This window comes from Mauremys reevesii, linkage group 2, assembly GCF_016161935.1.
Source record: "Mauremys reevesii isolate NIE-2019 linkage group 2, ASM1616193v1, whole genome shotgun sequence".
In the NCBI taxonomy this organism is placed as follows: domain Eukaryota; kingdom Metazoa; phylum Chordata; order Testudines; family Geoemydidae; genus Mauremys; species Mauremys reevesii.
Window position 1 is genome coordinate 8,292,068 of NC_052624.1, and position 25,328 is coordinate 8,317,395.

Below are 25,328 nucleotides of genomic sequence, written 5' to 3' on the forward strand. Positions count from 1 at the left end.
GATGGATCTTCTGTGTAGCCAGAACTACAATTATTTTTGCAGGTTATAGAAACAGAATAGTGGAGTAGATTAAGCCAAATGTTGATTTAGCATAAAGGTGACCAGTAAAGGGAGAGAAAAGCTTAAGTTAACAACTTCCCCCCTTCCTTCATATACATGTTTCTGCTTAAGTTTTATATTAGAAATTCAGATCTTGTCTATCCGGTTTTTCCTCAGCTGGACAACTAGGAGGAGATAGGACTTAAGAGGTACTGAGTGAGCAGAATCTAGCTACATTACAGGGAAAATTATATTTATTCAGGCTGCTTAAAACTCGTGGTTATTTGTGACCCTCTAACTCAAATCCATTGACTGGAAGTCACTTGGGAGGGATATTATCTTTGTTAAAGATTTACTATCTTTTCCCTTCCCATTAAAAGGATGATCACCCACAAACTGTACCCTGGAAACCTCCAATGATTTCTCACAAAACTCTGACCAGTTCTATAGCCGATTGGAAAATTTTGATGAAACACACAGTGGAAAAATCCACTATTTTCTCCATTTTTTGACCAGTTGTAGTGTTACTTCTCCACTCTTCCAACCGGAACAACAAAATAAGCCCATCAAGTAAACCTTCCTAGATCCAGGAAAGAATATTTTATGAAGTTCACAGTGCACAACAGCATTTACTCACTCAATGCTGATTTACAACAGTGATGGGTGGTACAGGAAAACCTAAGAGATAAAAAGTCCACTGGTCAACTAAGGTCACCAGCAGGGCATCAAGTTACAAGTGATACATTATCAGAATCAATCTTCAGCCGCTGCATATAGCTTGACACTGTCGCTGGCTACAGCCTTTACAAATTAATCCTTTAGTGAGTGTCCTGTATGCCACATTAAGGGCTATAATCCCGCACTGTCTTTTTTGGTGATGCTCCATTGGGATCTTTGTCTCACACCTGGGCCGTGGCAAATTGCCAGGGATGAAACAAAGTTCCACTGCATTGCTCTTCACAGAAATGACATCACAGTGGAGGGGAACTAATGAGTGATGAGTAACACTAAATCTCTTCTTCCCAGGACTATGGCAGGCTAAAACTACAATGAAGATATTTGCCAAGGACCAGATCTTCTGCTGGGGTAAAGCAGCACTGATCTACTTAAGTCAATGGATCAATTTTATGCCAAGAATCTGGTCCTTAAATTACTTCCATTTACAAGAGAGGGTAGCGTGTGTTAGTCTCTCTCTGAAGAGCAAAGAAAGATGTGGCACCTTATAGACTAACAAGAGACTGCTTGCATATCAAAAGAAGGGTATTCACCCCAAGAAAGCTCATGCAAAAAAAACTGTTTAGTCTATATATGCCACAGGATTCTTTGCTGCTTCCATTTACAAATCTTTTCTAAGTACAAAACTCTCCCCTGCAATGGAAATAGCTCCCATTTTTCCTTCCTTTGGCTACGGTCACTTTCGGAGCTGTTTGCAGCTAATGACCCACTTGTGTGCTCTTTCAGAAATCTCTATTGAAGCTTTCTGGGGAGACATGTAGGTGCTTGTTGCATTCTGCTCTGTGTACTGCACTCTACAGTGAAAACAGACCCGAACCAAAATAAACTTTGCCCATGTCATGGTTCAGACTAGGGCTAAAGAGGAAACCACTGCTGTTGATAGCAATGCCGCCAAAGTGTCATACTGGGAGAGAGTCAACAAGTGACCTGACTCTGATCCCCAGCACTCCTGTGCTCTAGAGCATTTCTGCCAGCCTGAGCACAGATAGGGAACCTTCTCATACAGGTGCTATTCCCCAGCTAGAGAGCCGATGCTTCTCAGGCTGCTTTATGCTTCCCATCATTCAGCCACAGCACTGTCCTCCAGCTAATTAAGAAATGGGTAGCTCCATTAAGGCAGAGTTATCCTTGATTTCCACTAGTGTAAGCAGAATTTGCCCAAATCACAGATGGTGGGCTTCTTCCACACTCCTGTAGACCCCCTTCTTCTCCAGTCTAAACTAGCAGTGGCATGTCTGAGTTTGCAGATCCTGAGACGGATTTACTAACAGAACAAACAAATCTGGAGATTACCCTACTGACTGTAGAAAACTTAGAGCAGGGGTAGGCAACCTATGGCACGCGTGCTGAAGGCTGATTTTCAGTGGCACTCACACTGCCCGGGTCCTGGCCACCAGTCCAGGGAGCTCTGCATTTTAAATTTAATTTTAAATGAAGCTTCTTAAACATTTTAAAAATCATATGTACTTTACATACAATAGTTTAGTTATATATTATAGACTTATAGAAAGAGACCTTCTAAAATCGTTAAAATGTATTACTGGCAAGCAAAACCTTAAATCAGAGTGAATAAATGAAGACTCGGCACAGCACTTCTGAAAGGTTGCCAACCCCTGACTTAGAGGGTGGTTTGTCAAGAGCCCAGTACTGAGCTACCCGTTTAGTAGGACCAAACCTGGAGGCTAAACCCCTGGTGGTTGAAGCTACAGGCGGTTGTACTGGCATTATGAGCCTGGAAGCCATTATAACCCAAATATAGAACTGGAAAGATTGGCTGCCATTAAAGCAATATAATCCCTCATAGGACAGGCAGTCTGCAGCATTTATAGTATTTGTTTTGGTTTGGAGTTATAAAAAGTAGAGAATTTCCACCATTTATGGTAACTAACTGTTCAAATTCACCCCAATGCATTTGCCTTCACTTCAGTGAATTACACGAGAGATGGATTTGGCCAATTGTCTTTTATTAAAGAGATGCGTATAAAGTGACATGGCTTAGCCAGTATGATTCCAACAAATGGTACATTTCATTTTTCCCCACACACTAAGCACAGTACAAGGACGGCAGTCTTTCAAACAAACAACACTGTTAACTTGGTTGACACTGTAGCTACATCGGGACAGTCAGGCATTTTTGTCAATCAGACGTGTGTTCTGTACCTGTTGTGTTGAACCAATGAATTCAGAGACAGCAAAAAAGAAAGGATTGGAAATTGTTTCAATAGGTGTGTTTTATACATGGAAGAAAGCGACCACCCTTTAGGCTATATAATGCCAAGCTTATTGCTTGAAGCATAAAGGATCAGGCCCAAACGCTACACTGATGGCAAAACCTGGCCTAGTGTAATATATTATCATCAGCTGGCATACTTACAGAGTCAGGTATTACTTAGCAAGAGTAAGGGTGGCAGTATCTGGCCCAAGAAGCATCAGTGTTCAGCAGCACAGCTCCCTAGCAAAGTATGATTCTCTCTGGCCTCAGAACTGGCTGAGATCCTAGAGGGGAAAAAAAAAAAAAAAAGATCAATCAAATATTTTTTTAAGTCACCAAGAACTGAAAGTCTGAGGCACGTGCTGCAGGATGAAAAATGAGAGCTGATGGCAAGCGCTGACAGGAAACTGCCCCAGCGCTCTTCTGTCATTCCTAGCCAAGAAGGAGGAACGGTCAGAGTGGTAACAGACGATAAGGGTCAGTGCAGCAAGTAGTTTTTGCATTTGAGTAAATCAAATGCCATCAGCTCACTTGGCTGAAAATCCTAGCCCACTGCTTGTCATAATTCCCCCATTAGCTCTCTAGTGTCCTGGAGAGGTGATGGAAAAGAGCTGTGGGCTTGATTCACCACTGCAAATCCATTAAAATCAACTGGAGCAATGCAGGATTAAATTAGTGTTTATTTGCGTGGACACGAGAGAGAATACTGAAAGGCAGATTCTCAGCTATACTAATTCAACTTCTGCCAAATTCATCCCACTGAAATCTCTGGTGTCACCCCAGCAATAACGTTTTTTTGGCACCTGTGTCTCAAGATTAGCAGATCAGTTTTTGCTTTAACCAACTAACTTTTAGAGGACAATTTTGCAAGGGAGTGGGTGCTCTTAGTCCCCAGTGATCTCACTCAGGAATCTCACTCAGAGTTGAAGGCACTCAATACCTAACAGGACTGAGCCTTTAGGGCTATATTCTGCTCTCAGGTAGACTGGTGTAAATCCAGAGTTAGCCAGTTGCCTTCAGTGAAGTTACTCTTGATTTACTACGGCATAACTGAGATCAGAATGTGGCTCCCAGTCCTATTGTTTGTAAAGAAGTTATTTTAACAAAATCCTCATTCAACTGTAGCTGTAAGTTATTTTTGCTGATATGCTGTGAAAAATATTTAATTGTTGCTGGATAAAAAGAAACAAAACACTTAAAGTCAGTTTGGATCTTGCAGGTAAATTTAATTTCCCTTTTTGAAAGGTAATGCAGAAACAGCAGAAACATTGCTAATGCTGCTTTCACTGACTGCAATGAAAACATGGGAAAACCGGGAAAATATGAATCAAAGCCACAAAAACCAGAAAGTCAAATAAAGGCTCAGAAATTAGCCCACTTGATGTTGGACTTTTGCTTTCTCTGACTGAATAGAATGTTTCTATTCATGCATCCGACGAAGTGGGTATTCACCCACGAAAGCTCATGCTGCAAAACGTCTGTTAGTCTATAAGGTGCCACAGGTCTCTTTGCTGCTTTTATAGAATGTTTCTGTCATTCACTGTTCCCATTAAAAAAGCCTTTTATGTACCATGATTTTTTATACCGCTTGGGTGAAGGTTAGGATCATGCAATAAGCCAAAGCTAGACCTTCGCTAACCTTTAGGTTTCATGTGGGCGCACAGATATAGGCCCTGCAAAAGGAACTTCCCCCTCCATGCCAATGTTTACATGCAGTGTTGTTCAGGTACTAGATATCTCTGTGTAATCCTGTATTGTGTTCCAGACAGGGTGCGGTGTCTGGTAAACAAGGACAATGCTGGAACTCAAGCTATGGGAAGGCTGTTTGTCTATAGCAAAGGTAGGCAACTTATGGCACACGTGCTGAAGGCAGCACATGAGCTGATTTTCAGTGGCACTCACACTGCCCAGATCCTGGCCACCAGTCCGGGGGGGCTATGCATTTTAATTTAATTTTAAATGAAACTTCTTAAACATTTTAAAAACCTTATCTACAGCAATAGTTTAGTTATATATTATAGACTTATAGAAAGAGACCTTCTAAAAACTTTAAAATGTATTACTGGCACTCAAAATCTTAAACCAGAGTGAATAAATGAAGACTCGGCACACCACTTCTGAAAGGTTGCCGACCCCGGTCTATAGTTAGGGCTGTGTTCTTTAATAAACCCCTTGCATTTAAGACTGATTGTGATTCCAAATATATGCCATTCCCCCTTTGCACTGGCTTCTGGAGAGTCAGGTGTAACTGCAGTCCCTCAGGATTTGCTCCTGCCATTCTCTAGAACAGTGATAGGTGGAGGAGGTCAGCACCCTGCAGGATTAGGCCCTGTTTGATGGCTTTGAGGGCTGTGGAGCAATGGAGATGAAGCACCTTATGGGCAGCAGCGAAGAAGTCATCATCACCATAGAAGTCAAACTGTAGGAAGAAGGGGGTTCCTCTCCATCCTACGGCCTGCTTAAATCTTTAGAAAACCCTCTCCCAGCTCTGTGCAAGGTAGGAAAAAAAGACCTAGCTTTATCCTTCAAAAGAAAGGCAGCTCATAACACATGTCGCTATGCACCAAGGGGAAGAAAGGGGGAGGGTACATGCAAGACCATATTGAACCATCTATTTTCAATTGCCAACATTTATAACACTTTGTACATAGTTAGCACCTTCCATTCAAGGAGCCCGAAGCACTTTGGCTCAGCTCCTCAACTGGAAGTTAGGAGCCTAAATAACTTTGAGGATCTGGACCTTTGCCCTCAGTTAAGACCCAAAATGCCCCTAGTGAACGTCATTTTACAGGTGGAGAAACTGAGGCAAGGAGTCTCAAAAAATTCTCATGTATGTCCAGTTCACCCAGCTCTCACATCATCCTGCCTCTCTGCCTTTCCTTGCCAGTGTTCAGCCTCATTACCAATGCTAGCATTTCCATATTGGCTAGAAGCTTGCTAACTCATGCTAATAACCCAGCAGAATGTGTCTGTTGGAGTGTCCAAGGTCACCTAAAAATCACATCCGCAGGCCATTTTTTTGTTTCTTCTCAACATTGTTTTTTTCTGTTTACGCAGCTGCCTAACAAGTGTCGGCTTTCATCTGGGAACACCCCGTGCACTAACCAGAATTAAAAGCCAGATAACACTGCATTGAAAGGGAGGAAAAAAGCTATGCTCTTCAAAAGTGGGCAATGGGAGGAAACTGGCGGCAGCTCAAGGGCAGCCATTTAAAAAGGGAGTCAAAACCATAGTAGCTGCAAATCTGTTGCAACCGGACAAGGCTGCGTGCCAGAGAAAGCTGTGGCTTGTGGTAATAGTCGAGCTGTTGCTCTATTACGCTACTAAAGCTGGCACACAATGGCAGCTACTGTAGAGGGAAATTCACCCCTGTTGCAGAGGGCCAATACAAGGGGCTATGTACCATTTAAATTCAAGGTCTGCTCCCTGTCAAGCAGTGGAGAGGAGAGGCACTCAGCACCTGAAGGATCAGCCCCTTTTATGGCTTTGAGTTCAGTGGAACACTAGCATGGTGAAGCTCACAAGTGGCTGCAGCCATGGTATGCCTCCTATCACTATGGTCCCCACATTTTTCAGTGTTGCCCTCCCTCCCCCTGTGGGGGCTAGCCCAGGCCCCCCTTAACATTCCTCCATTCCCCCTTAGGGGGGCACACCCCACAGTTTGTGGGCCTCTGTCCTATCAGCTCCATAAGATCCCAGGAGTTTTTGCGCTGTCAGTTTCAACAGTGATAGTGAACCGGTGAAAGAAAAGCACTGGTTAGTGTACTCACTTCCACAGGTTTCAGCGTGTTTACATTTGCAGCACTTCCATCCCTGATGAGAACAGCACCCTGAGGGCAGCTATCCCACAGTGCAGCTCTCTCCATTTTGACAATAGGTCTTGTGGGAAGCAGGGGCAGAAGGTGATCGCAGGGCAACCTGCATCCCTGCACAGCCTCTTCTGCCCAAACACTGATCAGCTCCAGTAGCTCAGCATTGCTCCAAGCAGGGGATTGTCTGCTCCATGGAGCAGGCATTGTCACCTTGCCAGATAAGTGAGCACTTGCCAAGAAAACAGGAAGGGGAGTTTCAAAAGTTCCCAGGGCTTTATAGAGGGACAGGTGGATGTCTGTTTACCTGACGTCAGAGCAGCAGAGCTGCTGGCCAGAGTGGGCGCTAGGGCACTGTGGGATATCCTGTGGAGGCTAAAGCTCTGTAAACAGGAAGGATGTGTCTTCACTTGCACATCACCGGTAAGAGCTGTACAGCTCTCGTGGAGGTGGTTTTCTTTTGGCAAGTGTAGACGCTCCCACGACTTTTGTGCAAAAAAGGGACTTTTTCCGCTTTAAATGGCAAGTGTAGACATGTCCTTACTTGTTGTGCCTGGCTGCTGACACCAAACATGGTATAAAACATCCTGTACTGTCCTGTGATCCTTGTAGAGGACAGAAAAGCTCTGAGGCAGCATGGATAGGCACTGGACTGGGAGTCAGAAAATCTGGGCTCTATCACTATTCTGCTGTGTGATCTTGGGTCAGTCACTTTCCCCTCACTCTGCCATTCCCCCTTGCCCTCCGTGTCTGTCTTGTCTATTTAAACTGTAAGCTCAAGGTCAGAGACTTTCTCTTAACTATAAAAAGAACAGGAGTACTTATGGCACCTCAGAGACTAACAAATTTATTTGAGCATAAGCTTTCGTGGGCTACAGCCCACTTCATCAGCCCACGAAAGCTTACACTCAAACGTGTGAGTCTCTAAGGTGCCACAAGTACTCCTGTTCTTTTTGCAGATACAGACTAACCCGGCTGCTACTCTGAAACCTCTCTTAACTATGTATAAGTTTATCACCTAGCACAGTGGTCCCCAACCTTTTCGTCTGGCAGGTGCCAGACGAAGGACCGTGACGGCGGTGCAGCATCCGTCGAAATGCTGCTGAATTTCTGCAGAAATTCGGTGGCATTTCGGCGGATGCTCCACCGCCGGCCAGGACACAGGCGCATTTATATGCCCCCGCGGGCACCACGTTGGGGACCCCTGACCTAGCACAATGGGGCGCCAATTTCACATGGAGCTGTAGTCACTACTGTAATATAAATAAGTAGTTCAGGGCTGAGTGGCAGCCTATACTTAGTTGCTTCTGTCAGTTCTAATAAAAAGAATTTTTTTCCCAGTTTTGAAATGTCTTCCTCTCATTATACAGCTGAGATCATAAGGGTGAAGTTTTGCAGCAAAACTTCAGTCAGATAACTTTTGCTGTCTTGAGTTAAACATACATGTTCCGAGAACAGAGAATAAGCTTCTGTGGCAGGGGGAGGAGGAACAGAGCACAAGCCTTTAGAGATGACTCAATAACATTTTTTAAGTCTGGGAGATGAATTCCACTGTAATGAATTGGAGTTTAAAGCAAGGCTATCATATCATATATGCTCTTAGCATATATTTCCCCTGGAGTTAGTCTAGTATTAATGAGCCAAGGAATGGTGATTTTTAGCTCTCACCTTCACATTGGCAAATCATTTTGACAAGATGCTTCCATCAGGGGATTTTTTATTTCAGAGCAAAGTAACATAACTCAAATTCCAATCTTATTAAACATTCTGTACATTACCATCAAATACCACAGTGTGTTAGCAAAGAAGCTTTTAATAATGTTCCTCCTTCGTTTGCTACTCCCCCAGGCTTAAATGAAAACAGCTTAGACTGCAGCAGAAAGCTTGGGAAATGCTGGAGAACCAGCATTAAGAGTCAGGCATTCAGGAAGGCAAGTGGCAGAGCAGGAAAAAGCAGAATGTCAGGAAGCAGAATCAAAAAGAGAATTAAACAAGGCTCAGGGAGCATATAAGGAAGAGGAGTTTAAAAGAATAGTGAGGAGAGGCCCCAGCAGAGGGGAGGCAGCAGCAGAGAGCTAGGGAGTAGTAAAAAACAGTTGGAAAAGCTTAACCCTTTGAATGGTGGCATTTTCCAGTGTACTAGCCACTGAGTACTCAGGAAGATTTTTATGTACCTGCTTCAGTGATTAAAGGAACACCAGAGAAGTCTGGAAAAGATTAAGCAACACATTGAAGAGCCAGAGGGACAATGAAAATGGACAAGCAGGGAGAGGCCCAGGCCCCACAGGAATCATAGCACAAATATTAAATTGATTTTACTTGAGTCACTTCCCTTTGCTTCTTTAGACAAGACGTACCTCAGTTCCACGCATGCACCTTGGTGGCTGGAGAATAATGTAGGTCTTATGTGATCCCACCAATCATATATTCTCTCTCTAGAGTTAATAGCAATGCAATCAGAGTATCTGAGTTCCTTAGCAGATATGTAGAAACATAGAATCATAGAATCTCAGGGTTGGAAGGGACCTCAGGAGGTCATCTAGTCCAACCCCCTGCTCAAAGCAGGGCCAAACCCAACTAAATCATCCCAGCCAGGGCTTTGTCAAGCCTGACCTTAAAAACCTCTAAGGAAGGAGATTCCACCACCTCCCTAGGTAACCCATTCCAGTTCTTCACCACCCTACTAGTGAAAAAGTTTTTCCTAATATCCAACCTAAACCTCCCCCTCTGCAACTTGAGACCATTACTCCTTGTAATGTCATCTTCTACCACTGAGAACAGTCTAGATCCATCCTCTTTGGAACCCCCTTTCAGGTAGATGAAAGCAGCTATCAAATCCCCCCTCATTCTTCTCTTCTGCAGACTAAACAATCCCAGTTCCCTCAGCCTCTCCTCATAAGTCATGTGCTCCAGCCCCCTAATCATTTTTGTTGCCCTTCGCTGGACTCTCTCCAATTTATCCACATCCTTCTTGTAGTGTGGGGCCCAAAACTGGACACAGTACTCCAAATGAGGCCTTACCAGTGCTGAGTAGAGGGGAATGATCACATCCCTTGATCTGCTGGAAATGCCCCTACTTATACAACCCAAAATGCCATTAGCCTTCTTGGCAACAAGGGCACACTGTTGACTCATATTCAGCTTTTCGTCCACCGTAACCCATAGGTCCTTTTCTGCAGAACTGCTGACCAGCCATTCGGTTCCTAGTCTGTAGCAGGGTATGGGATTCTTCCATCCTAAGTGCATGTTGAATAACATGTTGAATAACAACCACAAAAACAAAAAAAACCACCTCTAGGTCCAAAACACATCCTCCTCCTTCCAAGCCCTAAAACATGGCTGATCAATTCTCAGAGAGCAGGAGAAAGATAACACAAACGGATGATCCCAGCTGTTTTAGTCAGAAGATGGCTCTACATAGTACATATATGTCAGAACTGCACCTACTCAGGACAAGCTTTGCAATTTAATCCTGACTACTTCAAAGAAAGTGAAGCATATGCTTTGTTCTGGTTACATATGGGCCAGGTGCCAAGTTTTACAATAAAGATGGGTCCTATCGGCCTAGTAGCTTGAGCATTAGACTGGGACTCCAGAGACCTGGGTTCTAAACCCAGTTCTGTCACTGGTCTGCTGGGTGACCTTGGGCAACTTGCACCTCTGTGCCTCAGTTTCTCCACCTCTAAATGGCAACACTGACCGCCTTTGTAAAGTGCTCTGAGAGCTACGGCTGGAAAGCCTCCCATGCTGCTGGGAAGGGGCAGTGTCACCTCACACGATGGATGTTTGTTGGGTGCCACGGGCCACTCTCTGGGAGGTACCAGAGCATCTGCTGCCGCACCAGGCAGGCGTCAGGGAAATAGGAGCCTCCCAGGCCAGCTATTGACTGGGGGGGAGGGGTGAACCCCCCTCAGTTGACACTGGGGGCCCAGAGGGCAGCAGGGCACGTGGTGCCTGAGGCCTCCCCTCGCTGGCGGAGGTCCCGCCCTCTGGCCCCATAGCTCCACCCCGCAGGGCTGTGGAGGGCACTGGGCGGGGCTCCCTCAGGAGGGAGGAGCGTTTTCTTACCGCCTCGCTCCCAACCTGACACGCGCAAGATGGCGGCTGCGGCTCCTACAGCGGTTGCTGCCGTCGGTCCGCCCTGACGGGCCCCCGTCTCTCTCGCGTCGCCATGTTGGTGAGGGCGGGCGCGGCGGTGCTCGGTCTACCCCGCCGGCCCCCCCTGTGGCTAGGTGGGGGCGGAGGGATGAGGCGGCTGGGCGGGGGCGCCCCTCCCCCACCCGCGGCTGTTCGGTGCTTCCCGCTCAGCCGCGCGCTCCTGCGCGTGCAGGGACCCGAGGCGGACACGTTCTTGCAGGGGCTGCTCACTAATGACGTGGCGCGACTGATGTGGGGCGGAGCGGACCAGCCCCCGGAGGGCGGGGCACCTTCGCCACAGACCTGGCCCCCTCCACGCGCTCAGTACACGCATGCGCTCAACGTGCAGGGCCGGTGCCTCTATGATCTCATCCTCTACAGGTGAGACCAATTCAAAGCGGGGGGGGGAGGATTTGGAAGAGACTATTGCTCGAGTATGCAACCAGTATGTTGCTAATGTGGGAGCAGATGCGTTTGCTAGCTGTGAAGTCAGATGTGGATGTACTGGATCTAATTGTATAACTTGGCCAAATTTGGTCCAGTGCAAAGTTAATTTAAGAGCTGATAGAGCAAAACATTTAAGGCTTGGAAATGGGTGTAATTTAAATTAAGCATGTGTTTAATCACTCCCCAAACTGGGAGGGATTGCAACTGCTTTGGAAATGGTCTGCCGTAAACAGGATGAAGTTTAATAAAGACAAATGCAAAGTGCTCCACTTAGGAAAGAACAATCAGTTTCACACATACAGAATGGGAAGAGACTTTCTAGGAAGGAGTACGGCAGAAAGGGGTCTAGGGGTTATAGTGGACCACAAGCTAAATATGAGTAAACGGTCTGATGCTGTTGCAAAAAAAGCAAACATGATTCTGGGATGCATTAACAGGTGTGCTGTGAGCAAGACACGAGAAATCAGTCTTCTGCTCTACTCTGGTCAGGCCTCAACTGGAGTATTGTGTCCAGTTCTGGGCACCGCATTTCAAGAAAGATGTGGAGAAATTGGAGAGGGTCCAGAGAAGAACAACAGGAATGATTAAAGGTCTAGAGAACATGACCAATGAAGGAAGCCTGAAAGAATTGGATTTGTTTAGTTTGGAAAAGAGAAGACTGAGAGGGGACATGATAGCAGTTTTCAGGTATCTAAAAGGGTGTCATAAGGAGGAGGAAGAAAACTTGTTCATCTTAGCCTCTAAGGATAGAACAAGAAGCAATGGGCTTAAACTGCAACAAGGGAGGTTTAGGTTGGACATTAGGAAAAAGTTCCTAACTGTCAGGGTGGTTAAACACTGGAATAAATTGCCTAGGGAGGTTGTGGAATCTCCATCTCTGGAAATATTTAAGAGTAGGTTAGATAAATGTCATCAGGGATGGTCTAGACAATATTTGGTCCTGCCATGAGGGTAGGTGACTGGACTCGATGACCTCCCGAGGTCCCTTCTAGTCCTAGAATCTATGACTCTTGCTCATTTGGGGCCTTCTTAAATTATTTGGTGTAAATTTTACAATAGTAAACTTGCTGGCCTATGCCATGGAGGGAGAGATTCCTTTGTTTCACGTTTACAATGGTGGTTTATTATGAATAACTGTTGGGGAAAAAATCCTGTTGAAAAATGGTGGTGGTCTTTTAATGTCAACTAGACATAGCTTATGTTACAGGGCCTGATCTTGCCTTTGTCCATGGTCAACTTTATACATTAGTGATGCTGAAATCAATGGGACCACTTACAGTATGTAAAGTCAAGCGCATGTGTAAGTCTTTGCAGGATCAGGGCCATATCAGTCCTACAATGTGCATTAGTTTAGCTTTTCTTGTTCATAAAAAAAAAAAGGTGGCTGAAAGATCTCATCTTTCTCCATTTAAATTAATTTGTATTGTTTTGTTCTCCCTTCACTTCTGTTCTTCAGAGGTAATTCCTGTCCCTACTATTTAAGAATTTTTGTGTATTTCCCATTTCACATACAGTAATCCCCCAAGATGTTTCATGCAGTTGATCATAGTTAAATGTCTTTTTTTTAATCTGTAAATAGTGCCAGCACTATGGACTCTTGATTGCTGATTGGAGTCTGCAGGCATTATCACAACGTAAATAAGTAATAATAAGGTGCCCAATTCTAATGTATCCCTCACTATAGTACTGAAGCACCAACTCTAAAAATGTGCTATGATGATATATGAACATACTGGCTTTGATTTTTCCACTGCCTTCTGCAGTCATTTACATCTGTGCAAACTTGGTTTAAACTGCTACCAAAGTAGAATGGCAACATTTCACAGTTCCATTACATAATTGTAAGCAGTGACAAATGGGGCCTTGGATATTCTCAGCTCAGTTACTATTACTTGACATTTATATTGTGATAGTGCATAAAAGGCATAGAGAGGTCAGGCCCCATTGTGATAGGCACTGTACAAAAATACACAGTTGCTGCCCATAACAAGTGGATGATGTGAACAAGCAGGCCAGGGTAGGGGAAACAGGATAACTAATATAATAGAATATGTGCAGTTCTTAGCTATTCAGAAGTAGTGATCACAGGCTTCATCTTCCTAGTTGTTTTCAGATTAAGTTTAATCTATGCATTATGGAAGACATAAATTTTGAGGAGGGACTTCAAGGAGGGCAGTGGTAGATTTAGAGTTAGTGGGGCCCTGTGTGCAGCTTCACTTTTGGGGCCACCCCCCTGGGGACCCAGACAAGAAAAAGAATGTTCTCTCTTATCTCCCTACCCTCTGTTTTTCATTCTTTTGTTTTTTCTTCATCCTCCTATATTATAATAGGTAGTAAATGAAAATAAAATGAGGTGCCTTGACTGGGGTTGCGGTGCAGTAGGAAGTGTGGGGGTCGGGCTCTGGGAGCGAGTTTGGGTGCTGGGTGCGGGCTCTGGTCTGGGGAAGGGGGTTCAGATGTGGGAGGGATCAGGGGGGCGGCACTTACCTTGGGCAGCGCGGCTCCCAAAGCGACCGGCACACCCCTATGGCAGCGGCTCCTAGGCAGGGGGGATCAAGGGGTCTCTGCACATCACTGCCCGCAGGCGCCGCCCCCACAGCTCCCATTGGCTGCAGTTCCCAGCCAATGGGAGCTGCGGAGTCGGTGCTCGGGGCGGGAGCAATGCGCAGAGACATCCCCTCTCCCTCCCACCCCGGGGCCGCAGGGACATGCCAGCCACTTCCAGAAGTGGCATGGCATGGAGGAAGGGAGGCAGCGTGGGTGGGGAGCTGTCATAGCCTTGTTGCACTGCTGCTGGCACGTCTCTGTGTGCCCCTTGGAGAGAAGGGGGCAGCAGGTCTCCATGTGCTGCCTGGGGCAGGATCAGCACGTGGAGCCGCCTTTCCCCCCCACCAGGGGCACACAGAGACATGCCAGCAGCCAGACGCTTCCAGGAGTGGCGTGGGGCCACTGGCCACGGAATGCAGGCAGCCTGCCTGCCTGAGCCCTGCTGCGCTACTGGCCGGAACTCAGGGGCAGGTTGCCAGGTGAGATTTGTCCTGCATTTTGGGGGCCCCCTGTCATTGGGGACCCCGTGCCACTGCACTGTTTGTTTCATGGTAAATCTGCCTCTGAAGGAGGGTAAGAAGATGGCTTACTGGGACTGGGAGTCTTTTCCCACTCATTGAATGGGGTCAGGCATGGGTGAAAACACATTTGTCAGAGCAGTGGACAATTGGGTGCTCACGACTGGCATCACTGAGAGTGATCTCCTGAAGGCAGGAGTTGATCTTCTAATAATAGAATAACTTGGATAGGTTTGGTGGGGCTTGGGGAATCTAAGTGTAGATTTCCATTCCTATATAATTTTACAATTTTGTTTGATTTCTTTGTTTTGTTTGTTTTAACAGAAAAAAGTATGGTGCAAACATTTCATAGTTGTCCAAAAGGTTGAGCACTGCCCATATCAGCACTAGTAGCACTCAGTAAATTCTGCATATCATTGGACTTGGCTCAGGATTAAGGTAAAAGGCTCTGGTGAAACTACTTCTTCTGTTTCTTTTAATGTTGTATGTGTTACTTTTTCAGGCTTCATGAAAGTCAAGAAGAGGAACCAAATATCCTGCTGGAGTGTGACTACTCAGTGCTGGATTCTGTTCAAAAGCATTTGAAATTGTACAAGATCCGGAGGAAAGTAAACATAGCCCCCTGCCTTGATCTCTCTTTGTGGGCAGTCATCCCAGAGGAACAGTCTGGAGATGTTTCCAGTACCCTTGATAAATGTGCAGACAAAACTTTGGTTTTAACTCCTGATCCCAGAGTAGAAGTCATGGGTTGGAGATTGATTACAAACAAAGAGGAAAATCCACTAGAAATTGTCCCTGGAAGTCATATAGGAAATATTAGCGATTATCATAGGCACAGGTACAAACAAGGTAAAGCCGATTTAAGTTTTATACGCTAGTAAATTAGGAAAATGAGGGAGATTTATGTTACTGAGAGAACTCCATACTCAAGATCTAATGCAAGACACTAGAAGAAGTTAAATGCTAAGTATTGGATGTCTGAATGTGTTTGCTGACATGGTAGTAAATATGGCTCTTGTTTAATACGTTTGGACTACATTTGATTTAGTAACTATAACTATATTTTGAATACAGTATCCAGCTGCTGGGGTTTTTAAATAAATGTATGGATGCGGGCATGCCTATAGGATTACTGGTTTCCATATGGTCAGACATTTTTGTGGTTTGAGTCATTTTGATTATTTTTGGAATATTAACTGTGCTTGCTTGTTTGTTTGCCTGTTGCTGTGGGGGAAAAAAAAAAACGAACTTGGCCTGTTTAGTAAAAATGTATGACTGGATTCATAAAGAAATTTACGATCAAAGCCATATGTATTTGCTTTGAGTTGGTAACTAAGATACTGCAATCTCGTGTGTGGGTTCACCATTGTGCCCATGCAGAGCCCTGTTGACTTCCATGGGACTCCAGCCAGGCATTAGATGAAATGAATCACTGGACAGGAAGTTGCATTTAATGTGGGCAAAGGAAGAAAAGTAGTATATATTCTTGGTGCTTCAAAGGGTCTGATTTCTCAAAGATGAGGAAAATTACGAATGAAGTTGATGGGGAGGGAAAATTTAGACAGAAAAATATGAATGAAGATTGGGAGTTCTTTAAGAAGAGTTTATTAGATGGCCAAAAAGCCACAATTCCACAAACAAGAAAAAGGACAATTTTGGCTAAAAGCCTATCCTGGTTCACTGGCAGAGCAAAGACAGTAATTATAAATAAAAAAGCAACATATAACCAAAGGAAAAAGGAGGAATAGATAACTTCTAATTTATATTTATTAATATGAAGTGCAGATAATAAGGAGAGTTAAAGTCATCAGGGAAGAATCTGTGTCTGGCAGGAATAAGCACAATAAGGAGATTTTACTTAAAATAAAATACATTAGGAACAAAAGAAATCCAAGAAGTGGTATAGGCCCATAACGCGATGGAGATGGTAAAATTATTAATAATGATGCAGAAAAGGCAGAAATGTTCAATAGATATTTTTCTCCATATTTGGAAAGAAGCAGAATGATGTACTTGCATCATATATGTCCGATGAAGTACTTTCCATTCTATTAGTAACTAAGGAGGATGTTAAACATCATCCACTAGATATTAACAGGCCTGGATAACTTGAACTCAAGGGTCCTAAAACAGTTGGGTGAGGCGCTCTCTGCCCACTGATGTTAATTTTTAATTAATCTTCAAATACCAGAGAAATTTCAGAAGACTGGGAGAGTGCTGCTGATGTGCCAGTATTCAAAAAAGGCAAGCAAGATGATCTGAGTAACTATAGGCTGGTTAGCCTGACAAAGCCTAAGCAAATGAATGGAAAATCTGAAATGGGATTCAATTGATAAAGAATGAAAGGATAGGAATATAATTAATGCCAGTCAATGTGGTTTTATGAAAAATAGGTCTCGTCAAACAACCCTGATTTCATTCTTTGATGAGATCACAAGTGTGGTTGATTTTTGTAAGGTAATTGACTTAGTAATGCATGCTATTCTGATTTAGAAAAGTGAGCAGTATAGAATGTCAGCAAAGCAATAATTAAATGGCTTAAGACCTGGCAAATGGACAGATTTCAAAGTATTTGTCACTGGGAAATCAGCACTAAATGGGTTTGGTCCTAGTGGGATTCGTGCTAGGTCCAATGTTATTCAACACTTTATCAATGATCTCGAAGTAAATATAAAATCGCTGTGGCCGACACAAAGATTGACAGAGATAAATAATAATGAGGACAGGGCAGTCATACAGACTGGATCTGGGGCGCTTGGTAAGCTTGGCACATTCAAACAAAATGCATTTTAAAACAGCCAAATGCAAAACCAGACATCGAGAAGCAGGGAATGTAGGCCATACTTCCAAAACGGGGGACTGTATCTTGGAAAGCAGTGACTCTAGGGGTCATAGTACACAAGCAAGTAAAATATAAGCTCCCAGTGTGACACTAGCAAAAGGGCTAATGTAATCCTTGGGTATAAGGCAGACTAGTGAGTGAGCAGGAGTGGGGAGGTGATTTTGCCTCTGTATCTGGCATTGGTGAGACCAACACGGGAATACTGTTATCCACATATTTAAAAAGATTTTGAAAAACGAGGGAAGCTGTGTAAAAGAGCTACAAACATGATTTGAGAGCTGGAGAAAAATGTCTTCTAGCAAGAGACCTAGACCTCAATCTGTTTAGTTTATCAAAAAGACGATGGAGAGCTGACAGGATTAGTGTATAAGCACCTTTACAGGGAGGAAATGCCAGGTATTAATGGGCTCTGTAACCTAGTGGAGAAAGGCATAATATGAACTAATGGCTGGAAGCTGGAGCCAGACAAATTCAAACTGAAGATAAGGCACAAACTTAATAGTGAGGGAAGGTGGTTAACCACTGGAACAAACCATCAAGGAAAGGGCTGGATTCTCTATTTCTTGCTGTCTTCGTATCAAGACTGGATGCCTCTCTGGAAGATGCACATTAGCTAAACATAAGTTATTGGGAGCAATACAGGGGGAACTGGGTAAAATTTAATAGCCTGTGATATACAGGAGGTCAGACTAGATGATCTAATTCCCCCCTTTTGGCCTTAAACTTTGTAGGGTCTGCCCTTCCAGATCAGATTGCAGGACAGGATCAGAGCCTATCTTAGTTAAACCACAGTTCTAGGTTTAAAAAATAAAGAACAGGACTTATGGCCTCATTTTCATAGATACTGAGCACCTGAAACTCCCACTGAAAATCAGTCTCCTATTGGGTAATAACAGGAAATACTTCAGTTAAACTATATTTTTACCTTAAGTATTTAATATATTAGAGTCTGAACTCCTATAGTACAATGAATCTATGGTCATAATGGAGATGGCTGCATAGTTTTTAATGGATCCACACTGAGTATTTCCTTCAATAATCCTTCATCAGAAGTTATAGTCAAAAAGGAGAAAATATTAACGTTTCCATAAAGCTGTTATTAACTAATTGGATGTTTTTTATTTCTCTGTATGCCCTGACTTTTAAGATAAAAAATATAATTGGGCTGATTGCTGAATAGGTATTTTCATTTGACCGTCCTATGGTTATTACATAGCTTATGACCAAAAGTAACTCTTTATTGACCCTAAAGGATATGGCCCTTTGTATTAAATGTATATAGGTTCATTTGGGTCCAGTCCTGCCTGGTTTTGACTGCCCTCCCTTTCAGTAGTGTGCTCGTGAATGCTCAAAATGTCAGGAGATCAGGCTCTAATACAGCTTTTTGGTTCACCTTTTAAATCAGCCTTTGCTAGCCCTGCTCAGTTATGACTAGTGGTTTCAACTTGGGTTTCCAACCAACATATTGAAAAACCAATAACTTTAAACTATTTCTATTTTTTTTTAATGACAGTTTGCAGAGAACAAGATAGATGCTAAAAGTGCTATGCATTGTGAGAGCCTGACAAAACTTACCAGTTACTTCTGTTTTCCCCCCAGGAATAGCTGAAGGCGTAAAAGACATCCCCCCAGGAGTAGCCTTACCACTGGAATCCAACCTGGCCTACATGAATGGAATCAGTTTTACCAAAGGCTGTTATATCGGACAGGAGTTAACAGCTAGGACCCACCACACGGGTGTCATCCGTAAACGCCTATTGCCAGTGCAGCTTTCAGCTCCTTTGCCATTGGGAAGCATTCCCGAGGGTGCTGCGATCTTAACTGAATCGGGAAAGTCAGCTGGCAAGTACCGGGCTGGTGGAGATGAACTTGGCATAGCTTTGCTGCGATTAGCTAACATAAATGAGCCACTTCATATCAATTTACCAGGTGACACTAGTGTGAACCTTACTGCAGCTATACCTAAGTGGTGGCCAAAAACTACCAACAAATAAATGAGGAATCCTCTGCGGCACATCTGCCTTACTTAACAAACTTTGTCTAATAGGCTGGGAAGTTCATTCAGTCTTTTACTCCCTTCCATCATAGTTTCCTTTTGTCTTTATCTTTTATTTGCAGCACTTGAGCAGGGTGTATTACAGAAGGGTCCTTGGGAGCTGGGCCAAAAGGCAAAAGGAACCTGATGCATCAGCGAGTCACTGACAAAACAAGGGCTAAGTGGAGAAGCACATAGGAGAGCAGAGAAATATTCAGCAAAGTCTGTAAAGTTCTCCTTGTGGAGTTCCTGCTGCTTGCTTCCCCTTAAGGAAGAGGTGTATGGGGAGGGAGATTAAGGAGATTTGGCATGTACTGGGCAACTAGGCTCCATCCCTGAAGATCCTTGACCCAGCCACACCATTCTTGTGGCCCACGCTCTCCCTCTGCGACCTGTACCATACTTCCCTCTCTCAAAGAGAGTGAAGACAGGCCAATTATTGCTGATTGTATCAGTCCCATGGGAATTTGCAAGGTAGAGAGCAGATCTCTATACTGATTTCCACTAGCTGGTTAGCTTACCCAAAGCCAAGGTCCCACAGCTATGCAGAGATGGACTTCCGAGGGACCACAGAGGAGCTTGTCACAGAGACACTGCTCCCCAGCTGTGTGTCCGGGAGCTTTGCTGAGAGTTTTTGGTTTCCTCCCACGACACAGTGGATGGTTACATACAGCTTGAAGAGTCTCTTTGAGACAGAGGGAGGAGGCTTGGCATGGGTGAGGACTATTAAGCAGTCCAGTGGGGCCATTAAGGAATCCAGCCCCTACTCTATGTGAGGGTGCCCTGTGTTTATTTGGGTGGTGCTGGATCTGGGCCCTGCTGAGTATTTAAATCTGCCCTCCATTGGATGGATCAAAACTTATTCTGAATATAGTGCTGCATATATTGAAATGCTGAAAGGGGAGGTGGGAATAGGAATTTTATCACAGTATGTGTCAAATGTTTTTATGTCAGGATTATTTCTGTGGTATTGTAAAGCTTTTTAAAAGGAGTGTGCTGCCCATTTCTTTCAATAGCATGTGTTTTTGCTACACTCTGGCTAAAATGTTCACTGTGAACGTTCTTTGCGTCAGGCTCTCTGCACTGCTCCTAAATTGCTGACTGATGAGAACTTTTTTTGTCATTACTGTTAACTCTCTCTGAAGGAAGAGGAATGGATTGTACTCTGCGTTTGAAATAAGGATTTTGCTTTTAATACTTGACCACGTGGGCGAGCAGTGTATGCAGATGCTGTAATATCAGTATGCACTCTACTGCTGCAAGGTCAGCAGAGGGAGCACAATGCTCAGTAGTATACCCAGAGCTGCCTTGCCATGGTAATAAAGGCCTGACCGATGCACTGGTTTTGTGTCAGTTTAACTATTTCATGTCAGGGTATGATATTTTACTGAAATAGCTATGCCGGTACAACCCCTAGTCTGCACACAATTATACTTGTATATAGTATACATCCTTTATGGGAATAAACTATATTGATATGAATGACTTTACACCAGTATAACTGATTTAACTTTGTCGGCAAATGTTGAGATTTTGGCTGGCAGAAATCACAAATAAGTGTACGTGTATGCTAGAAATGCTACAGTGGCACAGCTACAGCGGTGCCACTGTAGTTGTAGGCACTTGCTACAGTGACAAAAGGGGTTGTTCTATGGCTGTAGTAAGCCCACCTCTCTGAGAGGTGGTAGGTATGTTTGACAGAAGAATTCTTCCGGTGACCTACACTGGGGCCTAAATTGGCTTAACTATGTTGCACAGGGCATAACATTTTTCACAGTCCCAAGTGACGTAGTTGAGCTGACCTAACTTTGTAGTGTTGATGAGGCCTGAGTGTAGACACATGCAAAACTATGCTGGCAAAAGGAAAATTTTGCCAGTAAAACTTTCTAGTGTAGACCAGGCTTAAGTGTCTCCATGCGAACATTTTAAATATACTAGGATAGTTAATAGGTAAAAGAGTACAACTTTGTGTGTAGACAAGCCTAAATAAAGGTACTAAGAACACATAAATAAAATATTAGGACCATGTGCCTTGTGATTCTTTAAAAAAAAAAAAAAAAAAAAGCCAAAATCCATCAGGAGGCAGCCAAACCCCCGGGCTATATGACTGTTCCCACATAATCTCTTCAAAGCCAATGAAGGGACATGTCCCCTCCCCAAGGTGAGATTTCCACTCCTTCCCTACCAACATGAATCTCAGCCCCATAGAGGGCTCTCTCTGGAGGATGGGGGACGGTGCCATAGATATGCAGGAGGGAGTAACCATCCTGCCTTCTATAAGAAAGTGCTGAGTGGAGCCTGTGCAGTGTCCTATGGATTTGAGGCCTGCTTGCTACCCACACTCCATGTCCTGTTCTTCCCAGCTGTCTAACTCTAACTCTTTTGCCCTTAACTAGGCGGTTTCTCCGGGCCCTCACTTTCTTCACTGCTTCACTACTGCCCCCGTCCTCCAACAGCTTCATGTGGCCCACAAATACGGCCTTCTGTTTAGTCCCTGCTGCTGGCTCTTACTGGGAGTTTCTCTAGCCACCTGACTTCCTGGGTGCTCAAACTTGCATCCAAGTAGGGTGACCAGACAGCAGATGTGAAAAATCAGGACGGGGGTGGTGGTAATAGGAGCCTGAAAAAGACCCAAAAATCAGGACATCTGGTCACCCTACACCCAAGTATTTGGGGCCCTTTTGGCTACTTTTCCCATCTTTGCACCTCCCTTCCCCCCGCTGGCCTACTCTGCGCCTCCTCTTCCTCACCCCCCTCTAACCCTAAACTAATTTATAGACGCTGTGTGTTTTTTTTTTTTTTTAAAGAAATCAATGTGAACTCAGAAGCGAGGTGTGTGGAAGAGGAGTGAGGGGGATGAATGAGTGAATGGGTCTGGAAGGGGCCCAAGACGATGAACTAGCCCTGTTTAATATTTGTTTGAAATAACCCTTGTCCAAAGGGCATTTTGTCGTTGCCTTGCTGTAGCCATTACTGTGAAGTGAAATGTATATGAAAAATATTCGTTAAAACTCCTCAGGCTTGCTGTAAAAGGAATCTGTGGAATTACTCATTAAAAGTTAGCTATGTCAATGATTTAGTATTGGTGCTTCTGTGTGATTGGCCTGTAGGTTAGGTGGAGTTAGCATAGACAAAGGTCTTTTATTTTTCAGTGATAGTAGTACGTTAGATTGGCAGATGTGCTTGTCTTCAAAGAAGGGGTCTGCTCATATGCCCACTGTAGTCAATGTGGTCTTAGCCCATTCTGGATCAATGTCAAGACGTTAAATTAAGCATCCTCTAACTACCAGAACAAGAAGTTAAAGATGAACTTTAACACAGGCTTGTTACCTGTCAAGACGGTGTTCACTTTCTGCCATTTCTCCTGCAATGGATGATATCATTAATACCTTAAAGAGCAAGAAGGTGCACAAGGATTGTTGTAGGTGGTCAATAAAGCAGCTCCTTGTGCTTTTTATATAAATCTCCACGTGCAGATTGGGATCATCATTATTCTTCATTTAAAAAAAAAAAACAAACAAACACAGTTTTTCTTTACAGATTACCTGTCACTATTGGACAGGAGCAGTGGGTAGCTGCAATCTTTTGGCCACTGTTGTGCCTCCCTCCTTAATGCCAGTACAACTACCTGTGTTTTAACTAGCACTGATATTGAAGACTTGTCCTAGTAACAGTGTACAATCAGTGCCAAGTTTGTCCGATAGTCATCGTTCTGATGCTACAAAACTAAACTGCCTTTGGGATATAAGAAAATTGATAAAGAATCATAGAAATGTAGGACAGCAAGAAACCTCAATAGGTCATCTAGTCCAGTCCCCTGCAGTGAGACCATCCCTGATAGGTGTTTGTCTAGTCTGTTCTTAAAACCCTCCAAGAAATAATATCACGTGTTAAATATTTAAAAATAAAAGCATCTATTAAGACACAAGAGGAATTAGGACTATAAAAGATAAAAGGAATCCTTCTCAATGACAGCAGTTGTCCCAGTATTCTTCAGTTACATAGAAGGTTTAAAATCTAATCCTCATTGTGAAATAAGTTACCTTTTTGTTTTTGTTCTTAAAATGTTTATTGGCAGCTCCCATTTGAAGTGTTCCATCCAAGCTTTTCTAAACTCAACCCAAGTGTTAATCTTGATGAGGGTACTGTGGTGCAGAAGTACTCCAAGTTGTTCAAGGTAACAAAAGTCCAATTTAGCCTGTTACATAAAATTGTTTATAAAGTCAGCAAAAGTTAGACACTATTATCTAGGGTTACATTTTAAAAAATGTTGATGCAGCTTGAAATGAAAGAACTGTCTACCTTCTTCTTTACCTATTAAGTGAGAGATCAAACTGACAGTTAATTTCCAAACTTGGTCGAATAAACTTAGTCAGATAATAATCACTCTATTTTTGCTGAAATTCTTGTCATGAAATCCGTCAATACGATGTATAAGTGATGCTTGGCTACTTAGCCACGAAGGAAACAAATGAAAAAAGGCCTCTATTTTCATTTTTTTGGGGCAAGGATATTTTTGTGCGATTTGAAGAATTGTTTGGCTATGGTATTGACATAGGAATGAGTCCCTGAAGAGTCTTTTTAGTGCAGTCTTTTTAGATTATGTAAGTTTCCTCAGTATCAGTCAGTTCTTAGGTTGCTTACAGAATTTTTTGTTTTGTTTTTAAGTTTGACCTTTAGACTTTCTGGATTCTCTGAATGTGATGAGACACTGTGTAGGATATGCTTATGCTGGTTTGTCAAGAAAAGCTTTTCCCTCTGCCACCAATTGCGCAAGCTCTTTTCAGAATATTTATACTGTACTACAGTACATGCAGCATGAATAAACACTCTCTCTTCTTTTCATGGGCACCATATCTGTTATTTCAGCTACATACACACATTTCTTAATGCCTCTTAATATGTGAAAGGCTTTTATATTACCAAGGGCTGGATATATATATATATATATATATATATATAACACAGATCACAATTTTCAAATGTGGATGCCTAAAGTTAGACACCTAAACACATAATATAGGCAACTAACTGAAAATGGCTTGATTGTCAGAGGTATTAAGCAATGCCCATTGGTATCAAAGGGAGCTGTATGTGTTCAGCACTTCTGAAAATCAAACTATTTTAGTTAGATCAGGGTTAGGCAACCTATGGCACACGTGCCGAACACAGCACGCGAGCTGATTTTCAGTAGCACTCACACTGCCGGGGTCCTGGCCACCGGTCTGGAGGGCTCTGCATTTTAATTTAATTTTAAATGAAGCTTCTTAAACATTTTTAAAACCTTATTTATTTTACATACAACAATAGTTTAGTTATATATTATAGACTTATAGAAAGAGACCTTCTAAAATGTTAAAATGTATTACTGGCACGCAAAACCTTAAATTAGAGTGAATAAATGAAGATTCGGCACACCACTTCTGAAAGGTTGCTGACCCCTGAGTTAGATGCTTATGCATGCACTTAAGCACTTCCAATTAGGCATCAAAGTTAGGAAAAAATGGCTTTGCTTGTTTTGAGGTTGCATTGAAATATACTTACAGGTGGTAAATAATAGAGTACATCTAATTAATCTTAAAATAAATTATTAGACTGAAATGAAATAGACAAATCTATTATTTTATGGAGACATGATATGTAATTTAATTAAATTTAACATGAACTGGTCAAAAAATGGAAAATAAACAGTGGACTTCTTTTTCCTTCCACTGTTTTTCACATGAACTAAAATGTTTGTTTGATGTTGTCTCACTAGGTCTTTCAATGACTAATCTCAGCAAAAATTAAGAAAAACAACCACTACAGAGAAAAAAACACATCACTGCAAGCACACTGCCACTAAAACACATTACTAAAGGCAAGGCTGATAGGACCACCTATTATTAAAATTGATCAACACTTTCCATTATAAGACTCTGTTTTCAGTTTCTTATAACTGTGGCAAACTTTAACTAGGCTGAAATTTTCCTCACCATGTTTCTGTGGCCAGTGGTATGGACTAAAT

General features: G+C 43.2%; 1 protein-coding gene and 1 long non-coding RNA gene across 3 annotated transcripts; one reads left to right on the forward strand and one right to left on the reverse strand.

Annotated features, from left to right (window-relative positions):
- Nucleotides 1-2,721: 2,721 nt before the first annotated feature.
- On the reverse strand, nt 2,722-11,001 carry LOC120399406. Its single transcript, XR_005595135.1, has 3 exons — nt 10,864-11,001; nt 3,149-3,270; nt 2,722-2,934 (listed from the first exon to the last, which is right to left on the reverse strand). It is a non-coding gene; the product is annotated as an uncharacterized LOC120399406 (long non-coding RNA).
- On the forward strand, nt 10,930-25,217 carry IBA57 (iron-sulfur cluster assembly factor IBA57). Of its 2 annotated transcripts, XR_005595134.1 has the most exons (5): nt 10,930-11,313; nt 14,947-15,293; nt 18,886-19,128; nt 23,400-23,498; nt 25,080-25,217. XR_005595134.1 is itself a non-coding variant. In XM_039527635.1 (3 exons), exons 1-3 carry the CDS (start codon nt 10,967-10,969, stop codon nt 19,278-19,280), a joined length of 1,089 nt encoding a protein of 362 aa, XP_039383569.1. In that variant the 5' UTR covers nt 10,930-10,966; the 3' UTR covers nt 19,281-22,122. The 2 variants fall into 2 exon arrangements, 1 of the variants encoding a protein (XP_039383569.1); XM_039527635.1 differs by lacking the exons at nt 23,400-23,498; nt 25,080-25,217 and having other exon boundaries at nt 18,886-22,122.
- The last annotated feature ends 111 nt before the right edge of the window (nt 25,218-25,328 follow it).